This window comes from Peromyscus eremicus, chromosome 6 (assembly GCF_949786415.1).
Source record: "Peromyscus eremicus chromosome 6, PerEre_H2_v1, whole genome shotgun sequence".
Taxonomy (NCBI): domain Eukaryota; kingdom Metazoa; phylum Chordata; class Mammalia; order Rodentia; family Cricetidae; genus Peromyscus; species Peromyscus eremicus.
In genome coordinates, this window is record NC_081421.1 from 87,211,178 (window position 1) to 87,227,213 (window position 16,036).

Here is a 16,036-nt window from a genome sequence, read left to right on the forward strand (position 1 = left end):
AACATGTACGGATTCTTTTAAAAATACAAGTCAACAGTGGAAACTAAATTTGAGGAACATGAAACTAGAGGTAAAATTGCTATCCTGGAAGCTAGATTTAGAAACCAAAATGGATTATATCAAACTTTCATTATGTCATGCATCTAAGTAGAATCTTGCATGCATAATTAAAATTTTAGAGAATGAGTCTGAAATTACAGCATCCTAGACCTAGACTTTTCTGAACTGAGCACTGATGAAAATTAACAATCTACATGTACTTTAACACACCCAAGGAGGGAGCTGAGGTAGAAGGTGGAACTGATTTCATCTTCAAGATGTCGGAGTTCAGCCGGGCGGTGGTGGCGCACGCCTTTAATCCCAGCACTCGGGAGGCAGAGCCAGGAGGATCTCTGTGAGTTCGAGGCCGGCCTGGGCTACCAAGTGAGTTCCAGGAAAGGAGCAAAGCTACACAGAAAAGCCCTGTCTCGAAAACAAAACAAAACAAAACAAAACAAAAAGATGTCGGAGTTCTATCTTATCTGATTCACTTATAAAGAACCAGAACAAAGATTATACTATTGTACTCTAAATTAATTGGAACACATTTTAGGTATCAGAATGAATGAGAGTTGGGAATATAAGAATAATTGGTGATAAGAGCATCCAGGAGGGTAAGAAGATTCAATACAATGACATGTGAGCTGTGGTAAAGTCCCCAAAAATATAAGGGAGCGTTCAGTGGGGTACTGTAATTAACTTCATATACTATGTTGAAAAGAAATTGAACTTTTTTATAATGTCCCCCAAGGAGAAGTACAAAGAACAATGAGTATAATTATCTTAGAGGCAGACTTGATTTCAACATAAAGAAAAACTTCTCAATAATTATAACTATTGTTAGATTGAATAGACTGTCATAAAATAATTGTAAGTCACTGGTAATTTTAAAAAAAATCTAAGGTTTTCTTTCATTAGATGATGAGATCTGTGAACCTTCCTACCAGAAGTGTATCATTTTATGACAGTTTTTTTCTTGGGTCCCAGAGGTTAGCCTGGAATAGAAGGGGGATTGGGCTTAAGTACCGATTGTGGGATCCTGCCATTGTTGCATAGGTTGCTTGCAGTTTTCTGACTTTTCTTTTTCATTTTATTGAAACAAGATTTTTTTTCATACAATCTATTCTAAGTATGGTCTCCCCTCTCCTGATTCCACCTCCCCACCTTCTGGATCCATCCCTTTTCTGCCTCTCGATAGGAAAAATCAGGCATCTATGGGATAATAATAAAATAAGATAAAGCAAAAACAAACCAATCAGAATAGGACAAAGCAAACCAACAGAAGGAAAGGGGTCAAATAAAAAGCAAATAAACACTTACAGATGCAGAGACAAATATGTTCACAGCCCCAGGAATCCCGTAAAAACACAAAACCACAAACTGTAAAATATACACAAAGGACCTGTAAGGTTAAGAAAAAAGTGCCCTGACACATTATAGGACAAAGAGTCTTCAAACGTGCCGTTTAGTTCGTTTCTCTGTCTACTGCTGAGCAAACCCTTAAAAGAAGTTTTGTTTCCCCATTGAGACTCCCTTATAGAAAACTAATTTTTTCATTTGCAAGTGGTTATCAGTTGGATATAGCTTCTGAGTTAGAGACGAGGGTATGTGTCAACTTCTTTTAGCTCTAAGACTCCAAGTGGTGCAGACCTGTGCTGGCCCTGACAAGTGCTAAGGTTTAAGAAATAGGTAGTAAGAATGTATCACCAAAATGAAGAAATTAACAAATAGAAGTTCACAGCACTAAGTGAAACACAAGAATAAAAATATTAGATAGGACTCTCAATTGTATACAAACATATTTTTAAAATAAAAGTCTTCCAGTCATAAGTGATTTAATGTTTGTGGGAGAAAAATGAAAGGATTCTGTAGAACAGAGAATCAGAAAGAAATAGAATTTTCTGTTTTTAAATTTTAAAAAATAGTATAAGAATAAGAAATCTTTATAAAGAAATTTTCTACTCACTCTACATACCACCCACAGATCCCACCTCCTCCCTCCTCCTACCCCGCAGCCCTCCCTCCCAAGCCATCCCACATCCCCACATCCCCCAAATCAAGGTCTCCCATGGGGAGTCAGCAGAGCCCGGCACACTGAGCCTAGGCAGGTCCAAGCCCCTTCCCACTGCACCAAGGCTGCGCAAGGCGTCACTCCGCAGGCATCAGATTCCCAAAAGCCTGTCCATGTACCAGGGATGGATACCGATCCCCCTGCCTGGGTGCCGCCCAAACAGTTCAAGCCAAACAACCTTCGGTATCCAAGGGGCCTAGTCCAGTCCCATGGGGACTCCACAGCCACTCGTCTACAGTTCATAACAGATTTCTTAATAAAGAAAAATGAAAAAAAATAAAAAATAGAAAAGAAGTCAATAGAATAGAAAAATAATAGGAAAAGTAAGTTATCAAGTATCATCAAGAACGCAGAACAAAACACTGTCAATAAGTCTATAAATTAATAAAAACATAAAGTAGTATTGCAAAAAAAAAAAAAAGACAAAGAAATCATTGTATACTTTACAGAACTGACAAAGGCTCCAGGCAGGCAGCCACCAGAATGCCATCTCTTGTCTCTGCACTTCTTTAATTTCTCTTGTTGTAATTTGTCCTCATGTTTTTCCATCGTAATGACCCAGTAAGATCCCCCCTCTTCAATTTCTGTGAAAATACCTTTGGTGAAAGAATCTGACACATCTACAATCACCAGAATTTTCAGAGCTGTAGTAGAAAGAGGATCGGGGAAATACACCGAACAGATAAAATTTATTTCTACTATATGTTACCATTGACACTTTTCCCACTAGACTGAGCTAGAAATCCTAAGCAGGAAGAACCAGAACAGAGTCTTTCATAATTACTGACTCAGTAAAATTTTTCAAAGGGGTAAAATAGAATCATAATCAAAATAAGTAGAATAAAATAACCAAGCAAGAAGGATATGATGATAAGCTGGATGCAACTCAAGGTAGGGATTGTGGGCAAAGGGTCTGGAGTGTGAGACAAGGTCAGATTTTGGAAGATCTTGAACATGGTCCTGTGTGTCCCAGTGTCCTAATCCAGTTTCTGAATTCTAACATCTGAAGAGTTAATGCACACTATGTAACTCACATACACAGCGTCTCCCTCATTACCAAGACCCAGAAGTTATTTTGATTATTTTGTCACCACCTCGTGCTCCTCCATCCAACCATTGGTCAGTTCTGGTAGTGTTATATACTGTACCGTTCTGGTAACAAGTTCAAGACTGTACCACAATGGTGACAACTTAAGCTGTTCTTCCTAACATGGTGTCTTCCTATCATTCCATTTTAACTGAGGGCATAAAATTCACCAAGTTTGCCAGTCTGTTCTGCATTCTCTCACTTGAAATCTGTCCAAAGAATTACCTAGGAAAGAAAACTTTCTTAAGGCAGGCATAGCTTGGGCCTCATAAAATAAATAGAACCAGTGGGGAAATTAATCTATTTCAGCAGTGTTGGAAATCTGCACTTGTGTTTCATGAATCTTTTCAGACTCAGCCTCCCGCTACCTTATAATTAATATTCTAGAGTCTTGATCGCAGAGTGTACACCCATCACAGGAAAACTGTGCTGTTCTTTCTTTTGATATTTTTTTGTTCACACGCCAAGCACTGCTGTGCAGCCTTCTCAGGGGAATTCTATTTCAACTCCAGAAAGTTGTTAACATAAGGCTGAGCCTGTGCTGTGACCTTATTATGACAGCTTGTTCAAACTACCAAAGATAAAAGACAGGAGAAGTTCAGAAACCATGTCCGCTGTGCACGCTCATGGTCCTACAATATACTAACTTTGAAAATGGAGGGAACAATCCTAGACGAAAAACAAAAGCAGTCACTCACTCCTCAGCCCTTTCAGCTGTGTTAATCATCAGTGAGTGGGATGGCGAGGGGGTTTGAAACCTACAATTAATGTGTTATAATGAAGACATGGTAAATATTCAAACAGGAAAGATCCCATAAAACTGCATACCCTTTTGACTCAATTTGTTCATTTGGTATGGAATTCTCCCTACCAAATTTGAAATGAAATCATGGTGTTGGTCTACCATATGGTGAAGCTGTCAACATTGAATGGCCGGTATAAAATGGCTATATGATACAATACCAAGATAAAACAGTACCCCAAATTATATGAACATACTTACTAAAGCTTTGTCTGTGTTGTTTAATGTGGTGGAAAAATTAAAAGCAACCAAAATAATCAACAATGGATGCATGTTTTTCTTTATATTTATCATATGAAATACTATTTAATTTCTAAAATGGAAATTAATAAAGTTTATGATACAAATATGACACATTTATGATATAATTCATTCAAAATTGAAAGAAATAACATTAAAAGTGTAATTTTGGTTGCATTTTCATATAAGTGTCACAGTTTGGGCCACATTGACCTTTTGTTCTCCCCTCTTCTCATCCTCCAATCTCCAACTCACCTTCATAGTCCACCATTCTTCATGTCCTATATACACATAAATGATTTTATGTATCTATGTAAAATCTAGGATCCCAAATGGGAGAACAAGTGATATGCGTCTCTCTGAATCTCACTTATTTTGCTTCATGTGATGATCTTCACTTACATTATGTAAGTATCCCTGTGGAAATCTGGCTTAGAGACCTTCAGGTACATGCACAGAAATGTACTATGTTGTAGCTTTATTTTTAATTTTCTAGGTAACCTCCATATTGATTTCCATGCAGGATACACAAAGTTATGTTCCCACCAACAGTGTGTAAGGGTTTCCCCTCCCTGTGTGATTGCCTGGAGGTATTAATTTCCTTAAGATAGTCATTCTGAGTGGGTGAAATGGAATCTTAATACTATTTTAACATGGAACTCCCTGATGGATAGTAGAACATGTACTTGAGTTTATTGGGTCCTGGTTTTTGTATAGAGTGAGAAATATGGATCCATTTTCATTCTTCATTTTTATTTTTTGTAGTCTGGCTAAGTATTTTTCAACACTACATTTTCAAAATTCATCTCTTTGTTCCATTGATTCTTCTTTTCGTTTCCACTCCATTGATTTCTGTTCTGACCTTTGTTGTTTCATTCCATCTATTTATTTGTGGTTTATTTTTCCTTGTTTTTCCTTGATCCTGAGGTATTTCATTAAATCAGAACTCTCTGGGGTTTTTTTAATGTAGCTGTTTATAGCTATGAAGTTCCCTCTTAAAACTGCTCTCATTACATCCCATTGATTCTGATATGTTGTGTTCATATTTTTATTTGATTCTAGAACATTTTAACTTTCTTTCTGATTAAATTTTTTAGTGGGCAGTTGGAGATTGTATGCATGCCATATCCCTCATGTGGAAGTCAGAGAAAACGTGGCATGTTCTTTCTTTTATGTATTGGTTTATTTAATATCATCAATTTCTTTCCACTATAATATACATCCCTTCTCTTCTTTACCACTGTGTTACCAGGACCAAGATTAGTACCTCAAAAAAAATGAGATTTATTGAAAACAAAAGAAAGGATACATATCTAGAAGTAAAGGAGTTTTGACATAATTTATTTCTTATTTTTGGCTCGCCTTCAGAAGTCATATCTATACAGATTTGGTCAAAGTTTTAACCTAGTCTAACTTACATTGAACTGTTCAGTGCCCTGGTACCAGCAGCTCCTTCAGGACAAGCTTTATCTACCCAAAAGCTCCCTTGAATGTAGAAGAACTAATTAGTCATGCTGTATCATCTGAACCTACTGACCAACAAAAGTTGACTGTACTAGGGTTGAACAAAGGACTCTTAGATACTAGATGTGCTTACCTAATCATACTCTCTTGGGAGAATATGAATTACAACTACAGAAAGATTTGTCAGATAATGATAACCTACTATGCCTTCACAGAAATTATAAAAGTGATTTCACTTGCTGATCCTTAATTTAACTGCTTTGGAATATGTGAGACTTGTCTTGGGTTATGAAGGTTCTCTATATCTTGTGGTAAAATCTCTTCTGCTGGTGTGAAAGTCTGATTTTTATTTGCAGCCAAAGGAATTTTGTTCAAAACCATATTGAAAATAAAATCTCCTTGTTGGATGTAAAAAGTGATTCAAACTTACAAAAAATAAGAAAACTCTAGAAAAGTAGGTAGTGGAAAGTAGGCAAGTAGAAATGCAAACCAACTCAAATGTTAATTGTCATAGAAGAAAGCCTACTGGCTATTCAAATTTAGGGGCATAGCTATCGTGATCTAAACTTCTCTGGTCCTTCTACACTATTCAGCAAGATTCTGAGAACATAGTGGTATCTTGATAAATATTTTTGTATTATTGACTCCAATACTCTGAATTTCTTCCATTTTTTTCCCTTTATCTCTGCTTGCATATTTCTCTACAGGAGATGAGATTTGCTTTTTATATATTTAACAATACAAAACCTTAACACAAACCCCTCTAGTACCACCTAACAGTTATTATCTAAGTCATTTTCATCCTACTAGTTTATGTCTCTTGCTGAGCAGAGAGATGTCACCAAGAAATGAGGTAAGTATAGGTTTTAAATTATTGTGAAAAGTTAACTTTTAAGAGGATCAACAGACTGCTTTAAACATAAAGACTAAAAGGGCTTCAATAATCAATTGCTCCCTTAGCATCTGAAACAGTCATTACAGAAAGCCACAGTCTATTTTCCAAGTGAGAAAAAAGCAGTCAAACCAGAGCTTCAGCAGAATGATGAAAATGGGATGCTGGAGGCTATTTATTTTAAAGATTCTGAGTATTACAGAGCAGTCAATAAGATACAAATGCAAATTGTCTTGAGTTTCAGTCTGAAACATGTCAATAAAACTTGGCTGACTGAACATTATTTGTTATCATTTAGATGTGAAAATGTGAAAGACATACAATAGAAAAAGATAATACAGAATCTTTCATGTAAAGCTAGACTATGATTCCCATGAGCATCAGAAGTCTTCCTTGACTCAATATTTTCATGGTTTCCAGTTTGACATTATTCACAGAACACCATGGTTTTCTGTTGATCAAAAGAAATATTTGTAACACTGTGCACAGAATATTTACATACTCTACCAAAAAGACACTAAAAACGCAAAGAGTAAACAGTTTGCTCTTTGTTTCTAAAAAGCTCATTTTACCACAAATTGTAAGTTCAAACACTGCATCCATTTTAAACAAAAATAAAGTCATTTCAATGTTCTCTATGTGGAGGTTTGTACTGAGTTTCCACAGCTTTAGGTGTTTGTGCTTGTGTATGTACATTTCAAGTGTGTGCACATATGTATGCATGGGTGGAAACCATAGATCAGCACTGGGTATCTTTCTCTATTTTTGTTTATTTTTGAGACACAGATTTTCACTGAACCTGAAGTTTACCAATTCGGTAGCCTGGCTGGCCACCAAGCCTCAATATTTCTCCTCACTCTGCTTCCCAGTGCTGGGCTTCTAGACATGTACTGTTGCCCTCAGATCGTTACACAGGATCCAAATCCAGATCCTTATGCTTGTGCAACAATCACTTCACCAACTGAGGCATCTACCTAGGCTCTCCACGCATTTTTAACTGAGCTGATAATCCTCAGAAGTATAGCACTTTCTGGAGAAGTCCAACTTCCTGATTGTTTCCACAGAGCACAGTGGGTTAAAATGAACTAAAATGCTTCATATATAGTAATTGAAGCATCAACAAAATATATTTGACAACCCCTGGAGAAGAGATACTAGACACATTCCAAGTATGATTAGCATTCAAGATTAGTACAGTGAGAAGATTTTGAAGCTGTCTTTAATTAAATTTTTGCTGATACGGAGAGGGATTCCGATTTGCCTTATAGAAAAATCAAAGTAAAGAGAAACTATATTTAGATTTGTAGTACAGTAGCTAGAGCTTGCTTCAGCAAATTTTAAAGACTTCCTTCTGCTTTCCATCAAATAACCCCTAAAGTGTCATATTCTTGTTAGCTTTCCAAGCAAAAGCAAGAAATATTCTATTAAAAATTTTATAGCTGAGTAAACCAAGTCCCAAAGCACAATAAAAAAATACAGCAAAAAGAACAATAAGTTTTCACACTGTTACTTTATAAAATAAGTTTATTTCAGGTTATTTTGGCTTCTTTTTCCTATAAAAGTGAGTTGTGACCAGAATTGACCCAAATTAGACTTCAAATATTTCTCTATTTAAGCTATATCACTACTTCATGGATTCTTTCCAATAAAATGTCCTTGTGATTCTTCTACAAACTAAAGCTTGAAGGCGGAGGGTGCTGGAGAGATGGCTCACCAGGTATGAGCATTTATTGCTCTTGCAGAGACTCAGGGTTTGATTCCTAGCACCCCCATCAGGCAGTTAACAGTTGCCTGTAACCCCAGTTCCAGGAGTAGTTAACTAAAACAGCTTCTGTTACAGACCATCATCAAATTTTAAGTACCATCTGATACACTCCACAGAATTTAAACGTTGATAAAAGGCACATTCAGTTTCAGAAATGGTAAAGCATTTGCTCTGGGATCAAGAGGAGAACTGAGATCCAAGATTCTCTGTAGCAAAATGTTAATACACAGAAAAATCTGAGTCCAGTGACCCTCTTGACCTCTGATTGATCTTCAGATATAGGTAAGAAAAAGTAGAGAAAACATGAGATATTGCCAAAGTTCTAACTCCCTGAAAAGAGCATCAAAGTGTTTTTTAATAAGGCAATGCTGAGTTTAATCTTGCTGTGTCAGAAGTGTTACCTTAACACCTTAACAGACATGTAGCTGTTCCTCAGAGTAGGTAAAACAAAACCAGTATACTTAGAAGGTTCTTGATATTGACTTAATGTGGGACTTTCAATCCATGAACTTGGTTGAAGTATTACTTTCTCAGTAGCTGTGATAAAGTCCCCTAGCAAGAGCAACTTAAGGGAGAAGGGGTTTGTTTTGGATCATGGATGAGGTAGGGATGGCATGAGAACAGGTTGCATTGCATCCATAATTAGGCAGGCGAAAACAATGAATACCATTGCCCAGAAGACCTTCTCCTTCTTATCTAGTCCAAGACACCAGCTCCACTGTACCTGCCTTACACATCATGTGGCTCTTCCCACTCCAACCAGTTTAATGTAGAAAATCCCTCACAGGCATGATGAGAGCTTTGTCGCCTAAGTGATTTTAGATCCTTTCAAGTTGACAATACTAATCATCACAGTGTGTTGTGGATGATTGATTGATAAATAAAACACTGATTGGCCAGTAGCCAGGCAGGAAGTATAGGCAGGACTAGCAGAGAGGAGAATTGAGAGAACAGGAAGGCAGAGAGGAGGAGACGCCAGCCTGCCATCCAGGGAGCATCGTGTAAAGGCAGCAGGTAAAACCACAGAACATGTGGCGACATATAGATTAACAGAAATGGGCTGAGTATAAGAGTAAGAGCTAGACAATGGTAGGCCGGAGCTAATGGCTGAGTAGTTTAAATAACATAAGCGTCTGTATGTTTATTTTATAAGTAGGCAAGGGACTGCCGGGGCTTGGCGGGACCCAGAGAGAAAAACTCTAGCTACAACAGTGGGTCTTGGTAAGAATGTTCCCATATGTGTATACTATTGTCATAGCAAGACAAGGGATTTTAGGCAAGTTCAAATAGTCTTGAGAAGTAAACAGTGATTAGAAACTACTGTGAGTTGAGAAGTTACCTAATTGGGCATTGTCTAAATTGTTTTCTGTGGAAGGTAAGCAAACAATGAAGTTTCTTTAAGTGCTGATGTCCTCAGTAAGAGTTTTCTGGAATTTAGTAACAGGTTGGGAGTAAAAAGACATTAATTTAGAAGATCACGCTGTGTAGATGCAAATTCATCTCTCAAGGTCCATGGAAGCAAAGATCATAGAATAATTTACCCTAACAGAGACACTATTGAAGTTTAAACTGACTTCTGTTAATAATTGCATCCAGACCACAGCTATAAGCCGAGACACTGTTATGGTTGGAATCTGAGATATGCCATGAAGGCTTGCCACTGGATGAGATTTGAAGTGATAAGATTTGGGGAGTTCAGGGAACTAATCATTTGATAGAGTCATAATATGATGGGCTATTGAGAGGTGGTGGAAAATAGAAAGTATGGTCTAGACACATGCCTTTGAATGTCTTGCCTCTGATCCCTTCCTAGTATTTTTATATGTCTCTTAGCCATTGTGGATAAATAGTTTTCTCTGCCATGCTTTTCCTCCATGCTTCTGCCTTGTCGTGGGCATAAAAGGGATGTAATTAGGCAACATGGCTTCAAATAAATCTTTCATGCTCTAAGTTGATCTTTTCAGATATTTGTCACATCAATAGAAAGGACTAATACAGATGTTCCCAAGAGGCTGGGGGACACAAATAGCCTACTTATCTATAACAATATTCAATATTTCCTAGGAACACTATACATATCCTTCCTCTACTCCAAACAAAAGAAGAACCACATAACTTGCAATGTAGCATCTTTGCTCCATAGATGAGCCATTTAGACTTCTGATACCTTTCAGTACACTGAAGACATAATGCCCTATGCCTAAATCAGACACCACAAGAATAAATGTTGGGAATCTGTTCTCCTTTCTTAGATTCACTTCCTAAAGAGCTCCAGAAATATCATATACACTGAAATCCTAGCTATGATACTTACAAGCTAAATGAAACATGTTATTTAACAAGCATCTGCCTGAATTGCCTCATCTGTAAAATGGGAATAATAGTAGTCACTACATAGGAGGCTATTGTAAGGCTAAAATAAACTAAAAACAGGAAGTAGTTTAAGGAGTGCTGTAGCAAAAGATCATTAAACTGCATCTTCGGGTCATTGCTGGCTTTTGTATAACATACTTTTCTGACTGATATACAAATCTTGTATTTATTTATGAGGTATCCTTTGTTTCAATACCTATATAGTCTGAACAATGTTCAAATCAGGGTAAATGTATCTATCTTCTCATTGATCATTTCTTTATAGTAAGAAATCCAAATGGCCAGCCCTGAAAACATATACAAGTAATATTATGTAAACTGAAAAGGTTATATTTAGTAATATATATGTATATACATTTATATATGTATACAATAATAATTAATGGGAAAATAGACCATGAGTTTGAAAGAGAGAAAGGAAGGTTATAGAGGAAGGTCTAGAGGGAAGAAAGGAAAGGGAGAAATGCTGTAATTATATTATATTCTTAAAATTTAAGTGTGTAAAAAATAAATAAAAGATGATTCTGGGAGTGTAGGAGGGGTGGTTCATATCACTATCACCACACTTTTCCCAAGCTCCAAGTCAGACAAAAAGAAGAAAATGAGCACCTAACTTTGCTATGGAGCCAAAAACAAGTTTAACCCAGTGAATCTTTCTCTCAATTGGTCTCCGGGTCTAGAATCAACCTAGTACCAGGTCAAGACTTACAGCCCAAGGGACTACAGGAATTAATATATGAAACACATAATAATAAAATCAGCCACACATGTGAAAAAGCTGTAAAATAAAAACCCAGAAACTAAAGAAGGAAATTGAGGAACATGGAAATATATGTGTATAGACTAGGAGAATTAAAAGTCTTAAAACCTGCATGACTGGGTCTTGAGGGAGGTTGATTCCCAATTTTCTAAGAAAGCATCATATTGATTTCCAAAGTGGCTGTACAAGTTTGCATTCCCACCAACAGTGTAGGAGTGTTCCCCTTGCTCCACATCCTCTCCAACATAAGCTGTCTTCAGTGTTTTTGATCTTAGCCATTCTGACAGGTGTAAGATGGTATCTCAGAGTCATTCTGATTTGCATTTTTCTGATGATTAAGGATGTTGAGCAATTCTTTAAATGTCTTTCAGCCATTTGAGCTTCTTCTATTGAGAATTCTCTGTTTAGCTCTATAGCCCATTTTTTAATTGGACTGTTGGGTATTTTGATGTCTAATTTCTTGAGTTATTTATATGTTCTGGATATCAGCCCTCTGTCAGATGTGGGGTTGATGAAGATCTTTTCCCATTCTGTAGGCTGTTGTTGTGTCTTGTTGACCGTATCCTTTGCCCTACAAAAGCTTCTCAGTTTCAAGAGGTCCCATTTATTAATTGTTTCTCTCAGTGTCTGTGCTACTGGTGTTATATTTAGGAAGTGATCTCTGGTGCCAATATGTTCAAGACTACTTCCTAATTTCTCTTCTGTCAGGTTCAGAGTAACTGGATTTATGCTGAGGTCTTTGATCCACTTGGACTTAAGTTTTGTGCACGGTGACAGATATGGATCTATTTGCAGTCTTCTACATGTTGACAGGCCCTCTGGATAAGTGAGACAGTTGATTAGCTTGAACTGTTTAGGAGGCCCCAGGCAGTGGGACCGGGACCTGTCCATGGTGCATGAGCTGGCTTTTTGGAACCTAGGGCCTATGCTGAGACACTTTGCTCAGCCTTGGTGTAGGGAGGAGGGGACTGGACCTGCCTCAACTGAATCTATCAGGCTGTGCTGACTCCCTAGGGGAGACTTTGCCTTGGAGGAGGTGGGAATGGGGGGTGAATTGGGGGGGAAGGCTGGAGGATGGGAGGAGGGAGGACAGAGGAATCCATGTCTGATATGTAAAATTAAATTAATTATAAAATAAAAATATTTAAAAGAACCCTGCATGATACCAAAAAGGTCTTTCAGATAAACATGATCCTTATCAAAAGTCAAGGAATGTTTTCACAGATATAGAAATAAAGACTATCATAAATGTGTATGGAACCACAAAAGGGGTTACCTAGACAAAACAATTTGAATAACAAAAACAAAGCTGGAGTCACCAAAATATCTGATCACAAAATGCACAAAATTACAAAAGTGCACAAATCTGAACAAAATGGTATGGGGAGAAAACAGATCATGGGGCAATGGAGGAGAATGCATTGCAGGAATAAATTCATGCATCCGTAGTCAATTGATCTTCAACAACAATGCCAAGAACACATAAGAGACACACATGTCTCTTGAATAAATAATTTTGAGAATGATGGATATACATAAAATTAGACCCTTCATAGAATAGACAAAATTATCTCAAAGTATATTTAGAGACATAAAGACATATATTATTACATAAACTGTCTAAGCAAATGCAAAAAAATAGAGAAAAGTTTATTGACATTGTTCTGAGCAATGGTATTTCTACTTGGTTTCAAAACACAGGAAGTAGAAACAAAGGAAGTAAATTTGATTTCATCAAACTAAAAGCTTCCATATAGAAAATAAAATAATAGAATGAAGAAACAACCTAACATATGGGTCAATATTTGTAGACCATATTGCTGAAGGAATTATATAAAATGTAGAGAAACTCAATGACAAAGGAAAAAAGATAATTTAAAAGTCAGAAAGAGAATTGACTAGATTGTTCTCAAAACCAACATGCAATCACCCAACAGGTATTTGAAAACAAACAAAAACAAAATACAAATATAACTCTCTGCCTTACCAACTGCCATGGGAATACAGACAAAGAAGACTTGGTTATCACTTGTTAGAATGTCTACTGTCCCCAAAAAGGAAAGAGAAGAAAGAATGGAAAGAATGGGGGAAGGGAATCTTTGAAGATGGTGTCATGGAATAGCATTGTTCCAGTCATCACATAAAACAGTCTTCAAAAGGGTGAAAACACAGCTATCATGTATTCCAGCTATTCCATTTCTGTCCACACATCCAAAGAAAATGGAATATGTATTTCCATGACATATCTGCATTCCCATCTTCATTGCTACATTATTCAATGAATATGTCAATATCAATGACAAAGAAAATTTGACCCATATATGGACAAATATATGAATTTTTTTCAGTCTTAAAAAGGAGTCCATGCCTTTTGCAATAACATGGACAAACACTGACTGTGTCATAATGAAATAACCAGACACAATAAGAGTCATGCTGCATAATCTCACTTACAAGCAGAATCTTAAAAAGTGGAACTCAGAAAATTATGGAGTAGAATCACAAGTATTTGGGGTTTAGGAACTAGAGAAATAGGAATACATTAACTAAAGGGCACACAGTCTTAGCAAGGCAACACAATCCAGTCCTGGAGACTCCAGCATGGTGACCACAGCTAATATTATTTTTCATGATACAATCAATATTTGTGGGAGTAGATTTTAAATGTTCTTAATAAAAACTTAATCATATAAGATGATGAAGCTACTAATTAGCTTGGTTCTGGTAGTTCTTTTACTATACATATATGTATACAGTATTTTATATAACACAAACATCTTTTTTTTTTCTCTTTCACAACTGAGACTTTATTGGTTGAGTACACAGACATTTCAATTCTTAAAACATGGACCCAAACTCTAAGAGTCAGACATTGTGTTCACGTACCCAAAAGAGCCATGTGTTTTTTCTCTTTGAACTTATTCCAGTGATGTTCCAGCCTAAACTTGGCAAGTATTCCCTAAGACCTCACATAACAATCAAATGCTCACAATCCTTAATTCCACTGACTCACAATTTTATGCCACATACAGTACATATTCAAAATTTCAATCTTTCACAGCACATTATCACAATTGTTAGGAAAATGGACTGCCGTGACCAGAGACAGTTCTGACAGGGCAAGGACCGAGGAGTGGTTTTTAGGATACAGTTCTACTAGAAACATGAGACCAGAAATAACTGAAAATATTCCAGACACAAATGCACGGCCAAGACTCCAAGTATGCTTTGTGTTGTAGGATATAAAACTAGCCCCCTCTACGGAATGTTATGGTGACCCCCGAGACACTCACAGCCTCTCCTGATTCAGTATCCTGCTCTTTTCTGGTTGTACCAAAAAATAAACAACCAGCAAGTGATTTAACCTCTTAAAAAAATCATTTACACTTAAAAAATGGGATGAGGCGGGACTTCCTCCCACCTTTTAAAACTGTTTCTAGAGCTACTAAAAAACTCGCATTTACAAAATAGTTGATAAAAATATTCCTCTGGATTGTACAAGAAGGGAGGCGGGGACACTGACAGACACGATGGATGGTTAGTCGGACTTGGCTTCTTTCTCTTCAACTTCAGAGGCTGGACTCTGGTTCTCAGCCTCTCCGTTTTCTGCAGGCACGTCTGTGGTCTGCTGGTCAGCCACCTCAGCCTGTTTGCCCTTTGCTCCCCTCTTCCCTTTGGTTTGCACTTTTTTGTCTGACGGTTTATCCTTTGCCGCGGCCTTCTTCGGCTTCGCGTCCACCTTGGCAGGGGCGGGCTTGGCCGACAGCCTCGAGGAGCGCCGCTTGGGCTCCGCCTTTGCCGCTCCGTCCGCGCTAACCTTCCTCTTGGGCATCGTGGCGGCGCTGGGTGGGAGGCGCGTGCGAGGCCGAACCCGTCACGGAGCTACGCCGCCTCGGCCGCCACCCAACACAAACATCTTATATGTCAATTACGCCTCAGTAAAACTGTCAAAGGAAAGATGTGGAGAGTCCAAATCTAAATCATCTTCTTTTTAAAAGCAGTGTGAGGTTTTAATAAAGAAAGTAAAAGTAATGTATGTTTTTATCCCAATGCAAACAATGTATTTTTCAGTTGTTCAGATGCAGCTGTATATATGAGAGCTAAATATTTCTCTTACTCCAATTTTAACAGAAATTTGATGAATGTGAGACTAAATTATCACATATAAATGCACAGATAGTGATTATTTTGTATACTTCATGTTTCTCTGTCTTTTTGTCATTTCTAGAATTATGCTTCCTTACAAATTCTTTCTCCCATGGAAAGAAATAAACTATTCACACCACGAATAAGGCTTTCTATAATTTTATCTAATGTTGAAAGATACATGGGACTCTTCAGACCCAGGTTGGTGCTGAACCACAAGATTCCAAAGGAAGAACACTTGAAATGTTTCCCAGAAGTGGTGCTGAATTGTCTTTTGAAGAATGAGTGATTATAAGGAGAAGTGGAGGTTTATAAACCAGAAAGTGCTGCATTCAACCATACGCAAGATCCACAGATAGCAGAAGAACAGTTTCTTCCTTAAAATTTCCCAATACTC

The 16,036-nt window shown here is 37.3% G+C and overlaps 1 protein-coding gene across 1 annotated transcript; it reads right to left on the minus strand.

The window, feature by feature from the left end:
- Positions 1-14,492: 14,492 nt before the first annotated feature.
- On the minus strand, positions 14,493-15,325 carry LOC131912665 (non-histone chromosomal protein HMG-14-like). The gene has a single exon (XM_059264985.1). The coding sequence runs from the start codon at positions 15,323-15,325 to the stop codon at positions 15,032-15,034; it is 294 nt and encodes a 97-aa protein (XP_059120968.1). The 3' UTR covers positions 14,493-15,031.
- Between the last annotated feature and the right edge of the window lie 711 nt (positions 15,326-16,036).

Bases quoted from the DNA above. Each gene is read 5' to 3' on its own strand.
- LOC131912665 (XM_059264985.1), bottom strand. From the start codon at position 15,325: ATGCCCAAGAGGAAGGTTAGCGCGGACGGAGCGGCAAAGGCGGAGCCC.